The sequence below is a fragment of the Poecilia formosa genome, unplaced genomic scaffold, assembly GCF_000485575.1.
Source record: "Poecilia formosa unplaced genomic scaffold, Poecilia_formosa-5.1.2 Scaffold56, whole genome shotgun sequence".
Lineage (NCBI taxonomy): Eukaryota > Metazoa > Chordata > Actinopteri > Cyprinodontiformes > Poeciliidae > Poecilia > Poecilia formosa.
Genome location: NW_006799995.1, coordinates 1673872 through 1698397, shown reverse-complemented (window position 1 = coordinate 1698397; position 24526 = coordinate 1673872). Strand labels below are relative to the sequence as shown.

Sequence of the window (24526 nt, the reverse complement as noted above, 5' to 3'; positions counted from 1 at the left end):
GTTGAAGGAATGATGATCAGCAAGCCAGTGAGCAGCTGCTGTTATTGCGTTGCAGCTGCACAGTCAAAGAGTCTTTCTGTTTGTAAGTTGAAGAAAAAAAAAAAAAACAAGCCCTGAGAAGGAGAGTCTATACTGCATGCTTTCACATCTCGCCATGGCTACTGAGCGCAGGCTTTCAACTATTCACCAAATTCCTGCAAACATCACATCTCTCAGTATCACGCTGTGTGCAAGAGCAGAAGCAGCACTGTTCTGAAACAACAACGGAGTCACGCAGTGTCTTAATAAAAAGCCTTGAAAGTCAATTCTTGGAGTAAAGATGCTTTCGGTGCGTACAGCTGGAGGGTAATTCATTGATGCGTTCAAAGTCAGATCTTAACATATTTGTAAAAAAAAAAAAGAAGTTTCCCGGAGAACTCATTTCCCCCTTTAAAGTGACGTCTGTTAACTGGTTACCAAATACGACTTTACCACCGAGACCAAAGTTACTGCACAAGCTGGGAGTACAAATAGGTTTCAGACATCAATGCTGCCTCGCAACTTCTGCTTTTATAAAAGACTCACTTTACTAGTGAATGAAACTTGGATTGCACCAAAGTATCCAACATCTACTTTCTTCTGCCTTATCTATTTAATACACATGTAAACATACGAGTCCAGAGAGTCTGGCATATATAGAGATGTATATAAAGCCCTGCTTTGATCACAATTGTTTTATCGGAGTCAAAAAAAAAAAATAAAAAAAAAATCCAGTCATTATTTTCACTATACTGATTCAATCTGGAAATTATTGTTTTGAAATCCCTAAAAATTTCTATCAAATAAATGTAGCTGAAGCACTTTTAATACCCAACATTAACTTTGTTCATTGTCTAAGATTGATCAATCGGTAATGTTTGACACCAAGGTCCAGTTTTCTGATCCATTCTTTGACGTAGGGAAGACCAAAAAACTCGCCTTTCAAGTACAACAGATGTACGTTGACCTGCATAAACTAAGAAACTGCTACCTCCCCTAAACTTGCTCATGATTGCAGTCCAAGCAGTTATAAAAACGGTGTACATAATTGGAACTGTTGGTCTTGTCATAAACCCAAGTTTGTCTTGCCACCAAGCAAAGTGAAGGGAATGGTAATAAAGTTAAAAGAAATTCCTAAGGATCACCGTTAGAGAACCAGAGTGATTTGAATTTATTGTGAGATTATATTACCACAGTAAAAAAAAAAAAAAATAATAATTTATAGCTTTTTACCCATCTTTAACCAAGGTGCTAAGAATCTGTAAGGACTATTTAAAGAGTGGTAGTTCCAAAGCGAGCAAATTAATTTCCATCAAGGGAAAAACGAAGTTATAAGCTGGTGCGATCTCAGCCAGGGTTTCAGAGGATGTCAAATCTGCACTCTTATTAAGAATCAAATGCTTGTGGTCATCAAAATGTGTCTCCCCCCCTTATAGAGAAAACTTTAATGGTGTGACTTACTACTTTTGTTGACATCTTCAAAGGCTTCCAGGTAACATGATAGCACAGCTTTAGCAACGTTAAGGTCCATGTTTGGTTTAGTACTGACAGCAATAAATGGGTCTTTAAAAGTGGCATAAAAGAGCTCACAAAATGAGTGCATGGATCCATTTTTTATAGAAAAATCCTAAAAGCAGCCTCTCTCTAACATCTCATGAGCTCCACTACCGATTCACCTGTAAAATCAGTACAAAGTCAAGGTGGTTTCTGAAGCTGAAATCTGATATGCCACAGTTTGACAAAACTTTGTCACTTAACAGAGTGATAAAGTAAGGTCCGTAAAAAAAAAAACAACAAAAAAAAAAAACAGCACTTTACAGTCAGGAGCCACGACGACAAATGTGAAAATATAACATTCTTCAGCTGAAAGCAAGAAGCCTCCTTCAGTTCTTGGCTGAACAAAGCACATCCATATCCACAAAGGTTGGCCATGGAAGATTCTAGGAACTTCAGTCAATAGCTTTAAACAGCAGCTTGACCTTAAAGTGGAGGAACCTTATCTTCATATTGTGGCGGAGGGGTGAGCGGTTCAATACTGATTCCAGCTGCCGGCTGAGAGCTCCCCGTGTTTTTCATGGGAAGCTTTTCCGACTTAATCCTTCGGATTTTGATGGGGAGGAAATGCCGGCTGCTTTTCCCCGGTCTATGGGTTGATGTAGAAATAGTAGCGCTGGGAGAGCTACAAGCCGGGGCAGGTTGTGGAATGGCGGAGTTGACGTCGGCGACCTCGTTTTCATACTGGATGCCGTCGACCTGGACGAGGTCGTCATAGGACGGCAGCTGGGAGACGCTTGGACGAAGGTTGCTCTGACGGACAGGGTACTGCCCGCTGCTGACCGCCTCCTCGTAGCTTGGTACTGCGTAGCGCTGGGCCCGCTCCTCAGCCCTGCAGAGATGAAAATACATAAATTAAAGTGAACCACAAACAGCTCTGGGGGGGGAAAAAAAAAATCGCCTATTTGTCAAATTTCCAACCCAATTTTTTTTTTTAATGCAGTTAAACCAAGAACTATTCATATCCCTGGCAGGTGTAGGTTGATTTATTATGTTTCTTCTGACAACAAGTAAGAAAATCTGTGGAAGGAGCCAAAGGTTAGGTTGACAGTCTGGATGTGTTCCAACCCAAAATACTTTGTGTTCATCAGCACATATAAATTATGAAAATACCAGTGGAAACACACAAAAAAGTTTGTCGGTAATTTTGAGTTAGATTGCTGTAATAACACAGATTGTTTTCATGAATTACTGAGAAGGGGATAAATCACTTTTTGACATGGCATATATTTATATTTCTTTTATTTTTACTCATTGTGTAGTGTTTTATTATTATCTTTTAAAAATGTCTTGTTTCTTGTCACAAATAAAGTGAATGCAAATTATTCAAATTTAAATTTGCAGAAGGTATGAATAATTTCCAGTTTAACTGTGCGCATTCGTAAATTTATGAATGTGCAACTAAAAGTCGTTATTTATACCACTTTTGAGGACAAAAGTGGTATAAATAACGACTTTTGGACTCATTTTTTTTAAAACCATTGTGTAACTCTTTTTTTTTTTTGTACGTTAGTATTTTCTCAAATTCTGAATTCAGGTATTTTTGACAAAGTACAACCTAACCTAAACCAAACGTAAAAAGCTACAAAATGATAAAGAGGGAAAATGGCGCCGTTCATGACAGGTTTCCGGTTGAAACCTCTTTCCCACAATCCACCATGTTCTAATTTGTTATGATGTCACATAATCAGATTCAGCAGACTCACAAATTAAATGTGCATCAAAAAGCTGAATGTGCATCAGCTTCCTGAAACTTCACTGATATCAGAAACGTAAATATTTTCAAGTAATGACAGAAGGCTGTCATGGAATTTTAATGGGATAAAAACACTTGATTAAAAATGTCTTGGCCAAATCCAGTGGAGTAGAAACACACAGAAATTGCCAAAACATTTTTAACTCATGCAATGACTTGCTGGGAGTCTTAAAACCAAACGTTTCTTATAACAAACACACCAGTCCTTTTCTTAACCAACTCAGGTAAGACACTTCCAATGTCGTCTCTTGTACAGGAGTGGGCTTAGCGTCACAATCCTGTGGTTTTCCCTTTTTTCCCCAACCACCCTTTCCTTTTTCCTTCCACTTAAACTTTTAATTAATATGTTTGCTTACAGAGTTCTGAAAAGCTGGCATCTTTAGCGTTAATATGTCACTGACTTACAGATCGTCAGTGACAATCTACTAGACAAACAGTCGCTTTTCATTGGGTAACGAGTGAGCAGCCTTTCCCAAGCCAAAGCACATTTCTGTCATAATAATCATATAAATAAATAAATTCAGTTTGTCATGAATATGACTACATAATGAGTTTTATTTTTGAACAGAATTAATATAAATAAAATCTTTGATAAAGCAATATAACTCTCAAATTGTCATACAAGACGTTTGTTTTCACTGTCATGAATCATTCGTCTCACTAAGGCTGTACTATATCAAGAAAATATTTAACTGTGACACCACAGCTAAAAACTGTGAAAATGATACTGGTTACATGTAACCTACATTTTCTCGACCATTTTCATTCTTTATCATTTTATGATGTCCACAACCTCTCTCCATAAGCTTTAACAAGTCAGCTATTAAGTAAAAATTTAAGAGAGAGAGAGAGAGAGAGAAAAAAAAAGAAAAATTCAGAGAATATTTCCCATAAGACGACTTTCTGTTCTCTAAACAGACTTAAATCTAACATCCGGTGCTTGTCAACCTAAAAGCAACAAAATGAGGTCAAGTCGCGAGCAGAGTAAACTCACGTTTCTCTCTCCTCCTGCTCCCTCGCCGCTTCTCTCTGGTTTTGGACCTCCTGGCGTCTCAGCCGCTCCCGCTGCTTGTTCCTCATTCCCAGACACAGAGACAGCAGCAGCATAGCCACCCCGGAGCCAGCCAGCACAAAGGCCACAGAGGACGCTTTATTTCTCTTGCCATCGATTCCATCATCCCCCCCTGAACTGCTGCTGCTGTTATTAAAACCGGTGTTCACGGGCACCATGCTCCACACAATCATCACTACTCCCAGGGCGACGAGGCCGACTCCCAAAGCACACAGAGCGTACTGTGAGCCTGAGTTTCCATTGTTTTCTCTGTTGCTCATCTGGTTAGTGTTGTTGTTGTTATTGTTGTTGCCGCTGCTGCTGCTGACGGTCGTCACTACTACTCCAGGGGGGCCGTCCACAGTGGATCGCATTTTGTTTGAATGTTAACGCTTCAGTCAGATCAGGTCCAGTGAAGTCAAAACACTGCGGAGAGAAAGGGATGTTAGCAGGAGAACAAACTGGGAAGTCTAAGAAAAAAGAAAAAGGAATATAAATGCATATAAAAAAATGCTTATTTTCCCCTTTAATATTACAGAAAGGCTTACAGTGATGAGAACGACTAATGCTTGCGTCTCTCAGGTGGCGACTGAAGTTTGACTGCTCTCTCTCTCTAGTCTCAGCTCAAACTCCTCTACTGCTTAAAAAGGTTTCACAGTTCAGCTTTTCAGAGAACTGAAGGAACATAAAATTCACTGTAGTAAAATACATCCAAGCCTTTCCCTGAGTCATAGGTGCGCCGCGTGGTAAAATATTTACAGCAGCCTCACCTTTCAAAGTCACCTGTGTCACAGTTAGAGCTACCAACGCTAATAAAACGGGCGGTGGCCGCTGTAAACCTAACGCCTCAAGACATATTACGTAGTCGTGTACTCCACAGGTTTACTGAGTGCTTATCGGCCACTAAATCAAAACTAGTGGCTGATAAGTGTATATCGTGAATTTATGAGGCTGCATATTACTGGAAGCATTTATTAGCGTTCATACCGAGAAGAATGGTTCTCTGAAATGCAGTAAGCATGTCAGATGTGTGTACTCGGCAACATATGATGGACATGGTAACGATCACATAGCTAATCATTTCTATTTAAAAAAAAAAATAACCTCGTTACATGAAGACGTGATTTACCTGGAATTGAAGGGGTGGGCAATATGAACCTAATGTCTGTTGAGAAGTATTTATTGCATTAAATGCTCTATCCAAGTCTTGAATATGATTTTATTAAAAAGAAAAAAAAAAATTACAGATTCTTACAAAAGTATCAAACCAAGACTGTCTTGATCTGATAGCATGATTGGAAATCGGGCCCAACCAGATAGTTTAAGACTCGACTGGAATCGGGTGTCACATCATGACCAGGGATCAGATATGTATATTTATTCTAAAACTAAATGGGAATGATAACAGTATCCACAGTTATGTGATGGTACTTTAATGTCTCGGCACGACACATGCGCAACACTTTGCGCAACACTTTGCAGCTCAGCTAGCAAAACATGTAATCAGCTTGAAATGGAAGCATTGTTGCCAATTTAGCGGTGGTGTCGATGTATTTAAAGACTTTTCAGACCTCGATAGCAACTTTCTTTGGTTTATTGGACAAAACGGGAAGGCACCGATCGTACTGCAGTTACAGTGAGAGCTGCTGTGAGTCTCTCCCGCTTCAGAAGCAGTTGCAGGCGGTCAGTCTGACTAACAGCAGGCTCGTCATGCGGCAGCCTGCAGTGGAGCAGAGAGGAGACTCACTCCATTCCCACATTGCAAAGGACTCACGCATGTGCAAAGCTGCCGGTGATCCCGATCTGGATTACAGTAAATATTATGCAAGTATAGTTTTTCATGTTGCCTAATGTTTTTTTTTTTTTAAACCTAAACTGTCACAACAAAATAAATCCCTGCAGTTCATTCACACGGCCCCAGTCAATGATTCATCTTCTCCACTGTGTCCCTCTGGTTTCATTAAATTTGATGTTATAAAAAATATATATTTACTTAGTGTATGTTCAGGAAAAGTATTTACATTATTAAATTAAATGTATCCATCCATCCATCCATTTTCTGTCACCCTTGTCCCTCAGTGGGGTCGGGAGGGGTGCTGGTGCCTATCTCCAGCTCACGTTCCGTTAAATGTATTAAATTATTTAATTAATTTGTAGTTTTAAATGTTTTTTTTTTTTTTAATCACTTTGACCGTGCCAGTGTTGATATTCCTGCCTGGATCACTCATTAACAACTATGCAAGTTACACATGGCATATCGGATCTGGTCTTGGTGTCGGCTGATGCGCAAAATCAATGGACTTGGAGGCAAAGAGAGAAAAAAAGAGAAATAATCAGGACATCCCTAATTCAAACCACTATAACTTTTTTGTACATGTTGACACTTTGATTTTTATCCCATACTTTTCCTTCCGACTTGCCATCAGCTTTGACGTTGTGGAACTCTGTACTGATGGTGATTTTTCTGTATTACATTGCAAATAACATTTTGTATGTGGGCCAACTTTTATTTCTGTCTCCGTCATCTGACACGAACACCAACTTCCACATATTTGCTGTGTGACCTACATAGAATGAGGCAAACTTTAATTGACTAACGTTGTGTTATAAATAGATTCAAACATCTGAATCTCCTCTGGAGTTATCGTGGGTATCCTGGCTGCTTCTCTGATTAATGTTTCCTCGCTGTGTCTTGGTAGCTTTTACAGATCTGCCACATCCATTTTAGATGCTGAACTGAGAAGTGTTCAAACTACTAGATTTTCTTTTAGATCCTAAACTTGCTTTGCTCTTCTCCATAATTTAAACTTTATCTGCATGAGGCCATTTATGTTAATATTCTCTAACAAGTCAGTCGCCACAGGTTTTGGTAATCATTTGTTAACATACACTATGCAATTTGTTTCTTTCCACTTCACCGTTAGGAGCTACATAGTGTTTGTCGCATAATTAAATCAAAAGCAACATAATAAAAAGATGAAAAGGTTCCACCTAGATTTGTTTTTAATATGTTGCCACAACACCTACCTCTATTTGCAACAGTATGAAATTAATCAGCGTGTATCTTAAGAATTATCATGTATTCTTGCCAGTGGGCCATCTTTTGATAAACAAATAAAGTTGGACTTTATATTTAGTGTTGTCTACAAACAGGCCTGGGCCTGCTGAAACCGAGGGGGATGTTGGTGTAACTCGACTTTAAATTAAGGGGATATCCCCATCCTAAAGAATGCAAGACATGACCCAAGATAAAGCTCCTAACGATCAGCTGGACAAATACACCTTTCAGCTTTTTTTTTTTTTTTTACAAGGAAAAATAACAACACAGACATGTTGTGCAATCCAGAGGTACAAAGGAATTTGTGTGAGGATGGGACAGTTTATGGGACAGAGCTTACACTTTACCAAGACAGCACAGTAAGATATTGACGGCCTGGGGGGAAAAACACTCCAGCACAAGAGGAATGTCTGGTATCATGTGTCAAGGCTGTGCCAAATAACTGAGAGAACTGCATTCAGAAGCAAGGCTTGATGCCTCCAACACGTAGTAAACACCGTTTTATTATCCAAAAAGTATGTCAAGCAGATGTTTCTTTGATCGTTACTAAACCAAAACTAGGTGACCAACAGTGCCGCTTCACTAAACAACTCGAGGAAGTAGTTTCGACCTCAATAACATAGGGTTGTAATTATACTTTAAGCAGGTTTTTATGCATCACAAATGCAGCCATTGCCTTTATTTTCATTTGTGCGATACAAACTAATACGCGGGTAGCTGCTTCGTCGAATGAGTACACTGTGAACACACTCACCTCTGTATCATTTGCCGGTCTTCCTTGCGGTTTCTTTCTTTCCTTCGTTCTTTCTTTCTTTCTTTCACAAAGCTATAAGTCGCTATGCTGCTCACGTTTAATTTCTAACGAGTTTGATTGTAAACAGACCGTTTTCGTTTACGAATAAGGAACTTTCCTCAGAGAAGGATGGGCCCGGGCACATTTAGAAGCAGGAAGGAGGGGGCTTTCGGCCGCAGCGCACTTCCAGTTTGATTAACCCGTTCACTTCTGGCTTACTTCACATAGGTAGCTTGGAGCTTAATATTTTTGCATGACGACATTTTTCAACCCTACAACATGTTAAAACCACACCCACATTTACTTCTATTGCTTTCTTTTTTTTAAATGAAATGATATTTTAGAAAAACTGTATTTTCTATGTTCCTAAAGTAAGTGGTAGTTTTTTTTTTTTAAGTCTCGTGAGACAACCGTTATGTGCGTAGGATTTAGCTCAGGTCAGGTGATGAGTAGTGAGCTGGCCTGGGCTAAACGTGGGTTTAGAACCAACTTGGGTGGTCTAGCTGGTTCTCATATGGGTAGTAAGAAAATTAGTACAAACTTCGCAACATTAATTAATTAATAAATTAGTACTCTAGGCCTAGTACTGGCAACACTGACTGCTTGAAAACAATGCCATCATAACTTCACCATAGCCGTAATCTAACATTCAACCCCAAACAAAGTAGAGGTTACTTCTCCAGACGTGTGATACTCTGTTTTTTTTTTGTTTTTTTTAATGTATTTCTGTACCTGAGTTACAGTGCCACATTCAAGCCCTTGAGATGCAAAATCCATAGAAACGAAGCGTTGGTTGTAAGGAATTTGTGAAAAGGGACAAAGATTGTTTCAGAGAACATATTTTCATTTGGACATAGTTTGAAAACTTTAGAGTTGATGTGGACCTAACTTTGATATCATTTGTATCATTTTGTAAAAGATACTTGTTTGGATTGGTCTCCCAAACTGGCTCTAGCCCACAGGCATACTTCCTCCTACATCTGGTTCAGGTTCTAATTTCCCTTTAGAGCCACCTTGAGGAGTGTCGGGAAAATAAAATTAACATTCAGTGTTTATGATAGTTAATGATGAGACAAGCAATAATAATAAAAAAAGACATACTGTCTCCAAATGCCTAAGAATAGCCTGAAAGGTCAGGCCTACAAGTGTTATTAGGTTAAAATGATGGCTGGTAATCGGTACTTGTCTAAGTAATTCGATTTAAGTGCAATTTGAAGAGACTTTTGTCAGAGCACCACACAGCATAGTGTGATGAGACTGTAAACCACATACAGACAAAAGAAATGTGGAATATGTTTGATGCAATTTTAGAATTCAGGTTTGGAAAAGAGAGAGAAAAAAAGTATTTTCTCTAAAAAAAAAAAAATCTGTCTGAAGAAAAATCTCCTTAATGGATCAAGCCACATTTTTCATTGCAACGTTAGTCAGTGCAGTATTTCAATCACAAAGAGCTGTTTGCATGCAACTTTTGGTAGGTCAAAATCTTTTTAGGTCTAATCCTTTAAAGCTTTGCCTGCTAATGATTTATTTGGCCAGTTAAATTGAGTTTTACAAATTTTTTATGACCACCTCTGACAGGTTTTAGTGACCATAAATGTTACAGTTCAAGGAGAATATCACGAACATCATAATCAGAAAAACAACAGCTGGGTGAGGCAGTTTTCTATATATAATTTTTTTTTTTTTTGGCTGAATGATTTTACATCTCAGCTTGAAAATGAGAGTGTGCATCTTCAAGCCAATGTCTAGCAGATGTGTTACACAGCAGCGGTGAAATTTCTCATACTTTGTCACATTACTGAACAGAATGATGCAACAATCCTATCAAAAATAATGCCTCTGTTATCTATCAGACTAGGTCATCAAAGGCACTAAAATGTTTCTCAGGTAGTGACAATAAAATGTTAACTGGGCTTAGAACAACAACAATATCTTCAAATGTCAGCAGAGTTTTGCAACAGTTTGGGGAACTGTTGCAAAATGAAATTTCTAGGAAAATGCAATTAACCTTTTCCTTCGTGCATTTTTACAACAATCAACAAGGTCAAACGTCAGTAACACAGAATAATTTAGTACGTCTACATCCAGTAAACCAAGTTTTATCATTACTTGGCTTTTACTTCCTCTTTGTAAATTTACCACATACCTTTAGTCATACCTCAATTGCGCTTTGGGCACGGGCGGTCACATGACATGATTTATCTTTCATCATATGTTTTTGATGTGCGTCTGTGTTTTCAAGCTGACTTCTTCAAAATATGCTCCGCTTTGCTTTGCACTTCACCTTTCCAGTGCCAACAGCTGCATCAACCTGCCCGAATGGGGAACAGTCCAAGTCTATTGCAGCATAATGGCAAAAACATTTCCAGCACTTGCCAAGTCGTTGCATTGTTCCTTTTCAATGAGGCTGCCTTGTTACTCTGGGCTCTGGGGAAGCTTTCTTCCTCTCAGGCATCACAGTGGTTCACTCTGTTGCGCTGCACACGAACATAGGGGAAGGTGCAATACGTGTAGAGCCACTGTGAACGGGTCCTGATTAAATCTGCTCCTCTGGATTGATGCTACATCACGGTCAGTTCGTAATCACATTTGCTGGCAGGGAAGGAAAACAATACACTTGGATTCGAGCTTGATTTAAACGGCAGAAGCTTCCCATTTAGTTACCTTTAAACTAAATATGTTCAAGTGGATCATTACATCACAGCCACAAGAAGGCGGTTAAACAAAATAACCGTTATCTTCATTAGGTTTCTATCTGTTATGAGGTTGTAAACTCATTCACATCAAATGCCGTGAACTTACTGATAGGGTTGTAAAGCTTGATTGGGAATTGTGCTTCTTCACTGACTGCTTCACCATTGGAGCTTCCTCCTTGCTTTCCACTGATATCCAAGAGGATAGTATCCACCCAACTTGTCTGGGATAAAGGTGGAGTCACCGTGAGTTACAGGAAGAAGTTGCACCATACAAAACAACACGTTATAAACCATGACTCATCCCACAGCACAAATGAGCAATAATGGAGGTACAAATGGAAAAGTTTGGAAGTTCCATCTCACATCTGAGTATGAGCACCAAACCATGTACATTCTTTATGGCACTGTTTTACTCCTTATTTTATGTTTAATAATTGCTTTTGTCTTGCAGAGCTTTTCTTGATTTGTACATGCAATTTGCAGCGGCCTCTCTTGCTGTAGGAAATGTGTGTTAGTTCTTTGATATTCATAGCATGTCTGTGCTAAAACCTGAAGAAACAGTGGAAATAACGAAGAATGCCACCACCCATTGGCCAGTACAACAGTTGATTACAATGCAAACACTGGATGCAGGCTGGTGGACAGACATCAAAGAGAAAGATGTCACACTGATTTTTCATTTCACCTTTATTTCACCAGAAAACATTAAACCTCATTGAGATTAAAAATCTACATTACAAGAGACGCATGACCAAAACAGCAGCACAGGGACAGTTTCACGCACAAAAACTTAAACATTAAAATATACAACAAAGAGTACAATCAAGTTTTAGAAGCATCTGCATCAGAATGTATTACTTTCTAGGATCTTCAGAAACTTAAAAGTGTTCAGAGAGACCAGCTCTTGGAAATTTAAGACATTCTGTGACTAATTCCAGGCCAGGTCAATGGGACTTTGGAAAGATAGCTGTTCTGTGAGCATAAGCAGTGTTTTGGTTGATATAACTGAGTGGGTATGTATTTATAATTCTAATAATTGCTTTATGAATTAGGATATAGTATTGGTTTAGTCTTCTGGAGGACAGAGGAGAGTAATATACCCTCTCATATCAAAACAGTGGCACTTTGAGACTTGTTTTAAAACTCAGAGTACCATGACATACTGAATCAAGCATATACAGTCTCCTAAAGGAAATATGTAGACATGCATACAACTTCCCCATAAAACAAAATGGGTGAAAGGTTGCAGAAACAACATTTATTGCAAAATAAAGGCCAGTGTTTGGTCTAAATATGAGACTTTTGTCAATTACAATACAAAGATATTTAGCCTAAGAGAAAACCCAAAATCTAGCAAGATTGTAATAGGTATGCAACTTGTCAGCTTTGATCTTGAGTCTAAAAATTGAATGTGACTGGATTCAAAGCAGGCTATACGTTACCAAGTGAATTTTGAACAGTACTGAAGGTTGTATTGAGTTTGAGGAGTACCACTTCTTGTGTGCTACCAGAAAAAACAAATGTATCATCAGCACACAGATAAAAAAAATAGCGTTGGAGAAAATATGAGTAACGTTATTAATATAGATTATAAAAAGCAGTGATCCAAGAACTGGCAATTGAATAGCACCCTCTAAGATGTTCACACTTGTGGAAATAATACCATCTCATTTTTACACTCTGGGATCTGTTAAATAGCTGCAGGGTGCTCTGGAACTCATCTATTAGTTACTCACTTTATCATCAAGTTGGGACCTAGAATCTGAAAGATCTTCAAAGATGTAGTACCACATAAAAAAACTAGATAAAATAGTGTTTAAGGTCAAGTACTCTTTTAATTGTTCATTGACAACAGATTCAAAAGCTTCAGCTAAAACAAAAATTTTGATTTCTTTAACTCCTCCTGCTTCTTGGTTGTCAAACAATAACAGATGATGGTCCCATCCTGTTTAATCTCCCTTCATCTGAAGGACAATATTACTTCATCAATAACATTGCAAGAGAAATGTAGTTTCATCTCACTGCGTCTTTGAGATTGGCTTTTTTTTGTATTATTTGAAAAATTACTTTCACTGGTCCAGATGTGTTTGAATTATGATCTTTATTTTATCACAAGCATTCTTTATCCTTTCATTTTCAAAACTTTCATTTCATTTTATCACAGCACACATCTTTTGTTGGCATTGTAAAGTTTACTGCACAGTATAGATCTCCAAAGGAGGTGCTACATTTCTTCAGACACAATGGTGTAATTGTACATAAAAAAAAAAAAAAATACACATAAAAACTTACAAATTTTATTTAGATTTTTCTCAACTGTCCACCACATTAAGAAGGTGTCACAATGGAGAGAACGTGACGAAACAAGAGTATTTAACACCGTAATCTTTTTTCATTTTTTAATCTTTAAGTAGTCTGTATAATACAAAGAGTCAATTCTTTGGGTAGAATAATCAGTTTGACTGTCGGTGTTAGTCAACATAAACAAACCACCAAGAAACATTAATACACATAATAGAAAAATAAGTCTGTCAGTTCTTTGACATAAGAGCAAAAAGAAATGACAGTCCAAACCAGCAAATAGCTGCTTGTGCACAATTTACTTAAGTCAAGAAACTTAAAAAAGAAAAAACAAACATATTTTATTCAAAGTGCAATCTGTCCAGAGTATTCACTGCATTTCCAGTCCTATTGCCATCACACGTTTGTGATCTCGATGCTTGAGTATCCTCGGATTGGGCTTCCTTCGGATCTGGAGGGAGTGTGATCTCGAACTTCCTGTGGTAAGGAGCCAAAACTGCTATGGCAACTCAGGTCCCGCCCACCGCGCTTTTTGGGGCTGAGCCCTATTGGAGGCTGAAACATTAAAACCTCATCACCGCAAATACATACAGAGACATATATTTTGGTAGATTTACATTCTATTTGTTGCTACAGTAATATCTGCAGTTAACTCAAAGACGTGAGCTGCACAACAAAGGTTGAAATTGAGAGAAACTCTTTTGTTTCTGAGATAGATGTACCTTCACAGCCCTCCTTCGTAAAGAACCCTCGTCATCTGTGTGCCGGGCGTTAGAGCTGGGAGGTCTGGTCAGAGAGTTCTGCCGAAGCAGCGATGGTGGAGTTATCGCACCTGAAAGATCATAACTTTGCTGTGTATTTGCTCTACAGGGAAGCAGGAAAAGAAAGAAGGTTAATACAAGTAGCATTTGGAGAGGGCATAATTCACCTTTGTGAAGCATTTACAAATGAATAGAAAATTTGCATTGGAGGTCATAGTAATGTTTCTTAGCTTGCAGCTGGGTGGGTAAAACTACCCACGGGTAATATTTGGTTAAACGAATATTTCTTTTTGACTGGTTTAATATATTCTTGATATTTTTAGATCACCAGTCAAGGCACGATGCGTCATGTTCTCTGTAACTCTAACGTTGTTCATTTTTTCTGCAGCCTGCACATGCTGGACATGAACATTTGCGGCCAACCTGGCTGAGCCGATCAGTGCCATCATCTCCTCATCAAGATGTCGCCGGACCATGTGTTTGTTGCTGGGAATTCCCAGTGCTGTCGCCATTGAGTCAGTGTTGAAAGACGGGTCAAGCATCATAACAGCTCCATGAACTCCACTACTGAGGAGGCTGTCAGCGTATTCCTGGTAATAAACATAAAAAAAACAAAACTTAACAGACTCTTAATGTTTTTTTTTTGTTTGTTTTTTTACTCCTTTGTTCATTGATGTATGGAAAAAGTCCTTCCATTGATTTACCTCAATGTAAAGTGAAGTCAGTATTATTCAGGATAAATATAAACTTAAGTATAAACCCATACAATGCCAGATTAGACATCCTTATCTGTGACTGTAATCAGTGTCACAGGAAATGCTTGTCCAGCAGCAACAACAAGGAGGATGTGATCTGACAGGTGCCGTGGCTATTTAAGGTATGGTAACAAAGGTCGTTTTCAGTCTGCTCCTTATCTCCCTATGAAAAAGAACTACCCTAGTTTATCTAACCCTATGACGAAAGAATTTTCACTTCAACAAAGAAGATCTACTTTGAGTGTTTACCATCACTGCTTCCTTCCCTCAGTCAGTTTTATGGTCTCATTATCTCCTATTATAGACTGTTGAAGAAAGAGAAAACTTACAGGAAATGTACCAAACAAAAAACAACAACATCTTTTTGGTAATATCCTTTTAGATTCAACAGCTGCATTTGCTGCTGTTGACCACAGTGTTCTCATCTCTTGCTTGGGGTACAGTGTTAGATTTAAAGGTGCAGAACTGGTTTTACTCATACACCAGTGACAGAAGTTTCAGTGTTGATTACAGAAACTGTCTGTTCATCTCAAACCCTTTTTCGTGGCGGAGTTCCTCAGGGTTCAACCCTTGATCCACTTCTTTTTGCTCTGTGCCTTCTCTCATTGAAGTCTATTCTGAGAAAAGATGAGTGCCAGATTTACCTGGACATATAAGCACATAATTAAAATCCTATCAGCTCTTTATTAAGCTGTCTAGAAGATATTTTTCTAAGGCTCTTGACTAAATTGCATTTGGATTCAGAATATGTTGTTTTCATTCATTTCATTTTGATAAGTAATTGTTTTGTGCACTTTCCTTTGAACTTCTTTACCTTTTGGCCATTGGTTTGGTCCAAATTATTTATTTTAAATTATTTCCCAAGTGGGTTTGCTTGAGTCTTTCTGACCATTTAGACTTGAGAATACTGTCTTTTTTTGTGCTGTGTCACCTTGAGGTCAATATCTTTGATCCATTTCATGACGCGATGAGACGTCCATACCAGCGGATCCTCATTCTCGTGCTCACACTGTATCCGGCGAGCCTGCAGCACCTGGGACATTATTTCGTGAAACACATTTTACCCAGTTGATAGCTTCCATCACTTGTTTTGTGCACATTCAAGCAGATTCATCCCCGAAGCTCTTTTTCTTGCTCACCTCCTTGTTGAAGTCGAGCGACTGCAGCAGTTCGATGCCCAGCAACAGGCTGACCTGATGGAACTTCTTGGTGATGTTGAGGTGACGTTCTAGGTCACGGCGGGTCAGGGAGTTCAGCATCCGCCCGTCCACCAGGTGAGTGTGGAAAGCCTGGGAGTACTGAGGCAATCCCACGTCACTTAACCAGGCCTTGGCCACCCAGTGGTGATCCAAATCTGCGGCCTTAGACAGCCTACAGACAGACAAAGGGTTATTCATGGAGAAAATTGCAATATACAATGTTACAGTCTATTAAGTAGAAATGACAAGGCGGATCACGTATATGTATTTATTGGAGTGTTGCTACAATGACAACCGCAGAGCTTACCGTTAAATTAGTTCTCAAGGATTATTTTATTCTAGAGTGACACTGTAACTAAGGCTGTTTTATGAGAAGGTTCAGGTGAGATTTATATCACGGCACAGCACAGACACAGCCCTTTCAATGGCATTCTTTTAACAGCAGACGGTGGGAATTCTGTCTGTTTGGACTTATCAGCAGCCTGTGATCCCATTAACCAAAGGATTATGTTTTTCTGGTTGGTATTAAAGGAACAGCTCTTTTCTGTTTCAAGACAGGTATGAACTTCTCTGTCAGTCTAGGAACTCAGTCCTCTTTAGCAGCCAGGTGGACAGGACAGACAATTTCATTGTCAACAATGAAGCTTCCGTAATTTGTGTAGAAGCAAAACCAGTGCTGCACGTTTAATCCCAACACAGCACCCCGGGCAAGAGATAAAAACACTGTGATCACAGCAGCAGAACATCCAGGCTTGTCTGCCAGTTTAAGCTAAGTAGCAGTAAAGCACTTACCTGTCTGGCTGAAATTAAAACCTCAGAAAAAGTAGACTCAGGTAATCTGATTTAGAAAATCTAATTGCGCCCAGTACAGATTATTTATTTATTTATTTATTTATTTATTTATTTTAATTGGGGTCTTATTTTATTCTGAATAATTATCTTAAGTTTGACAAACAGCAGTCAAATTTTTTTCCAACTACTACTCAATGCTAAAGAAAGACCTTAACTCTCTTTTAAGGATCTTGAGACGATTACTCATGCTTTTATCACCTCTCGGAACGATTGCAGCTCTTTACACGCCGGGCTAGCTTTGTCATGCCTGCAAGTAGCTCTAGTTGGCACAAAGCAGCATGAACACTAGCTCCAGTCTTAACATCTCTATATTGGCTTCCTATTTGTCATTGCACTGATTTTACAGCTTTCTTGCTCACTTTAACATTTTTAAGTGGTCTAGCCACGTTCTGTCTTCACAATCTCCTCAATATCCACACCTTTCAGGGTCCTCCAGTCACTCAGCCAGTTTCTCCTCAGTGTTCTGGGATCAGTTAAAATGTTGAGGTGATTGAACATTTGCTGTGGCAGCCCAAGAGAGTGGAATACGTTACCTCTACATGTCCATGCTGCTCACATTACAATGTATTTTAAAAACTAATTTTTCCCCTGGCCTTTGACATAAGAGAAGCTAATGAGTTTTTAGAAAGGCTTTATTGTTTTTATTTATTGCATTACAGTTTTATTCTACGTCTTCTATCTTACAGGTAATTTGTGAGGCACTTCTGTCAACTGTTTAAATATGCTGCATGCCGTAAATAAAACTGTACTTCATTAACTGTGTCATTTTCTATTTTATTTAAATTTCTATTAATACTTTGTAGATGTGTTTCTATGTATTTTATATGACTGCATGTCGTAATTTTATGATCAACTGATAAATACATTATTTTGTTCTATGCTATTTGGGTGGAAGCTAATTGGTTTTTGCCTCTTTCTACACTGTTACTAGTTTTACTATTTCTCAATATCTTTGATCTCCATTTTAATTGTGCAAACTAGACTGAATAAATTTGACAAACACTAGCAGGATGATAATAGAAGATAAAGGATAGACAGCAGAGACAGATGAAAACTACAAATATCTCGGAACCATACTGGATAAGTTAAAAAGTTATTCAGAGAACTTGCAGTTAACCTGCTTAATTTTCATCTGTTAAATTTTAATCTGTTTGATGTGTTTTTAACTTCTTTGTACACGCGCTTTGGAAAAACTCAGTAAAAGGGTGAGCAATGACTGTTTTGTCTCTGAAACTTTTATATCTTTTATATATAAAACTTTTATATCAATAAGTTACTGAGATTCTTCTTTTACAGACCATTTACTGAATCTGTGTTGACGTTTTCTCTTGTCTGGTCAAAAACTCTGGTAAAAAAAATAAATCCATTAAGTAGAGAAATAAATACAATTCTGGGACTTGAACAGTGCAGTCTTACAGACCTGTTCAACAGACATATAATCAGGAAAACTAAAGGCATTATTTCTGACAGCTCTCATTATTTACATGAAAAGTTCCAGTTTCTGCTTTCTACAGCTCAGACTTCTTTGTATGAGAAGTATTATTAGCACTCCTTTGTTTTTCTTTTTAATGCAGCACAAGACAGGACTATCACTGGCATTTGATTTGTTGGTTTTTATTTATTCTACATTATGAATGTTGATAACTGTTGTTGGATGACTGTTGGTACTCTGCCTATCTTGTATTAACTGCTTTTGATGTTGCTTTGATTGTTTCTTAGTTTTTATGTCTTTTTTCCTTCTTTTTTACTCGCGGTAACATTAATTGCCCTTTAGGACTCAAAGAAACCTGAACCTGATGTGGATATTTAAGTTTTTTGCTGAATCTATGACCAACTTGAACTGCAAACGTTGTGACTCCTTGCATTTCTTTCATAAGACATTACTAACATTTTCATGTGATCAAATTAAACCTAGAATGTAAAAAAAAAAAAAAAAAAACTCATAAAAAAGAAAGCCCTACCAAATATAAGCCTTATAGAAGAATAAATCTACAAATTTATGTCAAGCTGAAAGAATCCTTCTGTGAACCTTAAAAAAAGAAAAAAGAGGCTTTGACAAATATTTAAAGGCCTGTCACTAAATACCTGATATTTCCCGACAGGAAATAGCGGATAAATCACCACAGTACAATTGTAGCAAATGTTATGTAAAATATCAGATGGGTCTGACCTGCCTCACCCTGCAAAACGAGAATTTCTACTCTATTTTTTGGCTTTTGAGTTGACAGGTTGGTTTTTACTTCAAATGACCAACANTAAAGTTGGACTTTATATTTAGTGTTGTCTACAAACAGGCCTGGGCCTGCTGAAACCGAGGGGGATGTTGGTGTAACTCGACTTTAAATTAAGGGGATATCCCCATCCTAAAGAATGCAAGACATGACCCAAGATAAAGCTCCTAACGATCAGCTGGACAAATACACCTTTCAGCTTTTTTTTTTTTTTTTACAAGGAAAAATAACAACACAGACATGTTGTGCAATCCAGAGGTACAAAGGAATTTGTGTGAGGATGGGACAGTTTATGGGACAGAGCTTACACTTTACCAAGACAGCACAGTAAGATATTGACGGCCTGGGGGGAAAAACACTCCAGCACAAGAGGAATGTCTGGTATCATGTGTCAAGGCTGTGCCAAATAACTGAGAGAACTGCATTCAGAAGCAAGGCTTGATGTCTCCAACACGTAGTAAACACCGTTTTATTATCCAAAAAGTATGTCAAGCAGATGTTTCTTTGATCGTTACTAAACCAAAACTAGGTGACCAACAGTGCCGCTTCACTAAACAACTCGAGGAAGTAGTTTCGACCTCAATAACATAGGGTTGTAATTTTACTTTAAACAGGTTTTTATGCATCATAAATGCAGCCATTACCTTTATTTTCATTTGTGCGATACAAACTAATACGCGGGTAGCTGCTTCGTCGAATGAGTACACTGTGAACGCACTCACCTCTGTATCGTTTGCCGGTCTTCCTTGCGGTTTCTTTCTTTCCTTCGTTCTTTCTTTCTTTCTTTCACAAAGCTATAAGTCGCTATGCTGCTCACGTTTAATTTCTAACGAGTTTGATTGTAAACAGACCGTTTTCGTTTACGAATAAGGAACTTTCCTCAGAGAAGGATGGGCCCGGGCACATTTAGAAGCAGGAAGGAGGGGGCTTTCGGCCGCAGCGCACTTCCAGTTTGATTAACCCGTTCACTTCTGGCTTACTTCACATAGGTAGCTTGGAGCTTAATATTTTTGCATGACGACATTTTTCAACCCTACAACATGTTAAAACCACACCCACATTTACTTCTATTGCTTTCTTTTTTTTAAATGAAATGATATTTTAGAAAAACTGTATTTTCTATGTTCCTAAAGTAAGTGGTAGTTTTTTTTTTTTAAGTCTCGTGAGACAACCGTTATGTGCGTAGGATTTAGCTCAGGTCAGGTGATGAGTAGTGAGCTGGCCTGGGCTAAACGTGGGTTTAGAACCAACTTGGGTGGTGTAGCTGGTTCTCATATGGGTAGTAAGAAAATTAGTACAAACTTCGCAACATTAATTAATTAATAAATTAATACTCTAGGCCTAGTACTGGCAACACTGACTGCTTGAAAACAATGCCATCATAACTTCACCATAGCCGTAATCTAACATTCAACCCCAAACAAAGTAGAGGTTACTTCTCCAGACGTGTGATACTCTGTTTTTTTTTTGTTTTTTTTAATGTATTTCTGTACCTGAGTTACAGTGCCACATTCAAGCCCTTGAGATGCAAAATCCATAGAAACGAAGCGTTGGTTGTAAGGAATTTGTGAAAAGGGACAAAGATTGTTTCAGAGAACATATTTTCATTTGGACATAGTTTGAAAACTTTAGAGTTGATGTGGACCTAACTTTGATATCATTTGTATCATTTTGTAAAAGATACTTGTTTGGATTGGTCTCCCAAACTGGCTCTAGCCCACAGGCATACTTCCTCCTACATCTGGTTCAGGTTCTAATTTCCCTTTAGAGCCACCTTGAGGAGTGTCGGGAAAATAAAATTAACATTCAGTGTTTATGATAGTTAATGATGAGACAACCAATAATAATAATAAAAAAAGACATACTGTCTCCAAATGCCTAAGAATAGCCTGAAAGGTCAGGCCTACAAGTGTTATTAGGTTAAAATGATGGCTGGTAATCGGTACTTGTCTAAGTAATTCGATTTAAGTGCAATTTGAAGAGACTTTTGTCAGAGCACCACGCAGCATAGTGTGATGAGACTGTAAACCACATAGACAAAAGAAATGTGGAATATGTTTGATGCAATTTTAGAATTCAGGTTTGGAAATGAGGGGAAAAAAAGTATTTTCTCTAAAAAAAAAATCTGTCTGAAGAAAAATCTCCTTAATGGATCAAGCCACGTTTTTCATTACAATGTGAGTCAGTGCAGTATTTCAATCACAAAGAGCTGTTTGCATGCAACTTTTGGTAGGTCAAAATCTTTTTAGGTCTAATCCTTTAAAGCTTTGCCTGCTAATGATTTATTTGGCCAGTTAAATTGAGTTTTACAAATTTTTTATGACCACCTCTGACAGGTTTTAGTGACCATAAATGTTACAGTTCAAGGAGAATATCACGAACATCATAATCAGAAAAACAACAGCTGGGTGAGGCAGTTTTCTATATATAATTTTTTTTTTTTTTGGCTGAATGATTTTACATCTCAGCTTGAAAATGAGAGTGTGCATCTTCAAGCCAATGTCTAGCAGATGTGTTACACAGCAGCGGTGAAATTTCTCATACTTTGTCACATTACTGAACAGAATGATGCAACAATCCTATCAAAAATAATGCCTCTGTTATCTATCAGACTAGGTCATCAAAGGCACTAAAATGTTTCTCAGGTAGTGACAATAAAATGTTAACTGGGCTTAGTACACCAACAATATCTTCAAATGTCAGCAGGGTTTTGCAACAGTTTGGGGAACTGTTGCAAAATGAAATTTCTAGGAAAATGCAATTAACCTTTTCCTTCGTGCATTTTTACAACAATCAACAAGGTCAAACGTCAGTAACACAGAATAATTTAGTACGTCTACATCCAGTAAACCAAGTTTTATCATTACTTGGCTTTTACTTCCTCTTTGTAAATTTACCACATACCTTTAGTCATACCTCAATTGCGCTTTGGGCACGGGCGGTCACATGACATGATTTATCTTTCATCATATGTTTTTGATGTGCGTCTGTGTTTTCAAGCTGACTTCTTCAAAATATGCTCCGCTTTGCTTTGCACTTCACCTTTCCAGTGCCAACAGCTGCATCAACCTGCCCGAATGGGGAACAGTCCAAGTCTATTGCAGCATAATGGCAAAAACATTTCCAGCACTTGCCAAGTCGTTGCATTGTTCCTTTTCAATGAGGCTGCCTTGTTACTCTGGGCTCTGGGGAAGCTTTCTTCCTCTCAGGCATCACAGTGGTTCACTCTGTTGCGCTGCACACGAACATAGGGGAAGGTGCAATACGTGTAGAGCCACTGTGAACGGGTCCTGATTAAATCTGCTCCTCTGGATTGATGCTACATCACGGTCAGTTCGTAATCACATTTGCTGGCAGGGAAGGAAAACAATACACTTGGATTCGAGCTTGATTTAAACGGCAGAAGCTTCCCATTTAGTTACCTTTAAACTAAATATGTTCAAGTGGATCATTACATCACAGCCACAAGAAGGCGGTTAAACAAAATAACCGTTATCTTCATTAGGTTTCTATCTGTTATGAGGTTGTAAACTCATTCACATCAAATGCCGTGAACTTACTGATAGGGTTGTAAAGCTTGATTGGGAATTGTGCTTCTTCACTGACTGCTTCACCATTGGAGCTTCCTCCTTGCTTTCCACTGATATCCAAGAGGATAGTATCCACCCAACTTGTCTGGGATAAAGGTGGAGTCACCGTGAGTTACAGGAAGAAGTTGCACCATACAAAACAACACGTTATAAACCATGACTCATCCCACAGCACAAATGAGCAATAATGGAGGTACAAATGGAAAAGTTTGGAAGTTCCATCTCACATCTGAGTATGAGCACCAAACCATGTACATTCTTTATGGCACTGTTTTACTCCTTATTTTATGTTTAATAATTGCTTTTGTCTTGCAGAGCTTTTCTTGATTTGTACATGCAATTTGCAGCGGCCTCTCTTGCTGTAGGAAATGTGTGTTAGTTCTTTGATATTCATAGCATGTCTGTGCTAAAACCTGAAGAAACAGTGGAAATAACGAAGAATGCCACCACCCATTGGCCAGTACAACAGTTGATTACAATGCAAACACTGGATGCAGGCTGGTGGACAGACATCAAAGAGAAAGATGTCACACTGATTTTTCATTTCACCTTTATTTCACCAGAAAACATTAAACCTCATTGAGATTAAAAATCTACATTACAAGAGACGCATGACCAAAACAGCAGCACAGGGACAGTTTCACGCACAAAAACTTAAACATTAAAATATACAACAAAGAGTACAATCAAGTTTTAGAAGCATCTGCATCAGAATGTATTACTTTCTAGGATCTTCAGAAACTTAAAAGTGTTCAGAGAGACCAGCTCTTGGAAATTTAAGACATTCTGTGACTAATTCCAGGCCAGGTCAATGGGACTTTGGAAAGATAGCTGTTCTGTGAGCATAAGCAGTGTTTTGGTTGATATAACTGAGTGGGTATGTATTTATAATTCTAATAATTGCTTTATGAATTAGGATATAGTATTGGTTTAGTCTTCTGGAGGACAGAGGAGAGTAATATACCCTCTCATATCAAAACAGTGGCACTTTGAGACTTGTTTTAAAACTCAGAGTACCATGATATACTGAATCAAGCATATACAGTCTCTTAAAGGAAATATGTAGACATGCATACAACTTCCCCATACAACAAAATGGGTGAAAGGTTGCAGAAACAACATTTATTGCAAAATAAAGGCCAGTGTTTGGTCTAAATATGAGACTTTTGTCAATTACAATACAAAGATATTTAGCCTAAGAGAAAACCCAAAATCTAGCAAGATTGTAATAGGTATGCAACTTGTCAGCTTTGATCTTGAGTCTAAAAATTGAATGTGACTGGATTCAAAGCAGGCTATACGTTACCAAGTGAATTTTGAACAGTACTGAAGGTTGTATTGAGTTTGAGGAGTACCACTTCTTGTGTGCTACCAGAAAAAACAAATGTATCATCAGCACACAGATAAAAAAAATAGCGTTGGAGAAAATATGAGTAACGTTATTAATATAGATTATAAAAAGCAGTGATCCAAGAACTGGCAATTGAATAGCACCCTCTAAGATGTTCACACTTGTGGAAATAATACCATCTCATTTTTACACTCTGGGATCTGTTAAATAGCTGCAGGGTGCTCTGGAACTCATCTATTAGTTACTCACTTTATCATCAAGTTGGGACCTAGAATCTGAAAGATCTTCAAAGATGTAGTACCACATAAAAAAACTAGATAAAATAGTGTTTAAGGTCAAGTACTCTTTTAATTGTTCATTGACAACAGATTCAAAAGCTTCAGCTAAAACAAAAATTTTGATTTCTTTAACTCCTCCTGCTTCTTGGTTGTCAAACAATAACAGATGATGGTCCCATCCTGTTTAATCTCCCTTCATCTGAAGGACAATATTACTTCATCAATAACATTGCAAGAGAAATGTAGTTTCATCTCACTGCGTCTTTGAGATTGGCTTTTTTT

The 24526-nt window shown here is 38.1% G+C and overlaps 2 protein-coding genes across 3 annotated transcripts; both read right to left on the bottom strand.

Annotated features, from left to right (window-relative positions):
- Window positions 1-20021, bottom strand: tmem51a (transmembrane protein 51a). 2 transcript variants are annotated; one of them, XM_007553380.2, is made up of 3 exons: window positions 19748-20021; window positions 4323-4805; window positions 1-2404 (listed from the first exon to the last, which is right to left on the bottom strand). In XM_007553380.2, exons 2-3 carry the CDS (start codon window positions 4751-4753, stop codon window positions 1999-2001), a joined length of 837 nt encoding a protein of 278 aa, XP_007553442.1. In that variant the 5' UTR covers window positions 4754-4805; window positions 19748-20021; the 3' UTR covers window positions 1-1998. The 2 variants fall into 2 exon arrangements, with proteins under 2 accessions (XP_007553442.1, XP_016527661.1); XM_016672175.1 differs by lacking the exon at window positions 19748-20021 and adding an exon at window positions 8192-8464.
- Window positions 12974-19012, bottom strand: LOC103138960 (kazrin-A-like). Its single transcript, XM_007553379.2, has 5 exons — window positions 15883-19012; window positions 15675-15776; window positions 14412-14578; window positions 13950-14091; window positions 12974-13782 (listed from the first exon to the last, which is right to left on the bottom strand). The coding sequence occupies exons 1-5, from the start codon at window positions 16138-16140 to the stop codon at window positions 13624-13626; spliced, it is 828 nt and encodes a 275-aa protein (XP_007553441.1). The 5' UTR covers window positions 16141-19012; the 3' UTR covers window positions 12974-13623.
- Window positions 20022-24526: the final 4505 nt, after the last annotated feature.

Excerpts from the sequence above, each read along its gene's own strand:
- tmem51a (XM_007553380.2), bottom strand. The coding sequence starts at position 4,753 with ATGCGATCCACTGTGGACGGCCCCCCTGGAGTAGTAGTGACGACCGTC. Across the intron at positions 2,405-4,322 it reads GAGCAGGAGGAGAGAGAAAC|GGCTGAGGAGCGGGCCCAGC; the intron begins GTGAGTTTACTC and ends TCATCTCTGCAG.
- LOC103138960 (XM_007553379.2), bottom strand. The coding sequence starts at position 16,140 with ATGAATAACCCTTTGTCTGTCTGTAGGCTGTCTAAGGCCGCAGATTTG. Across the intron at positions 14,579-15,674 it reads TCAAAGATATTGACCTCAAG|GAATACGCTGACAGCCTCCT; the intron begins GTGACACAGCAC and ends GTTTATTACCAG. Across the intron at positions 13,783-13,949 it reads TACGAAGGAGGGCTGTGAAG|CCTCCAATAGGGCTCAGCCC; the intron begins GTACATCTATCT and ends TTAATGTTTCAG.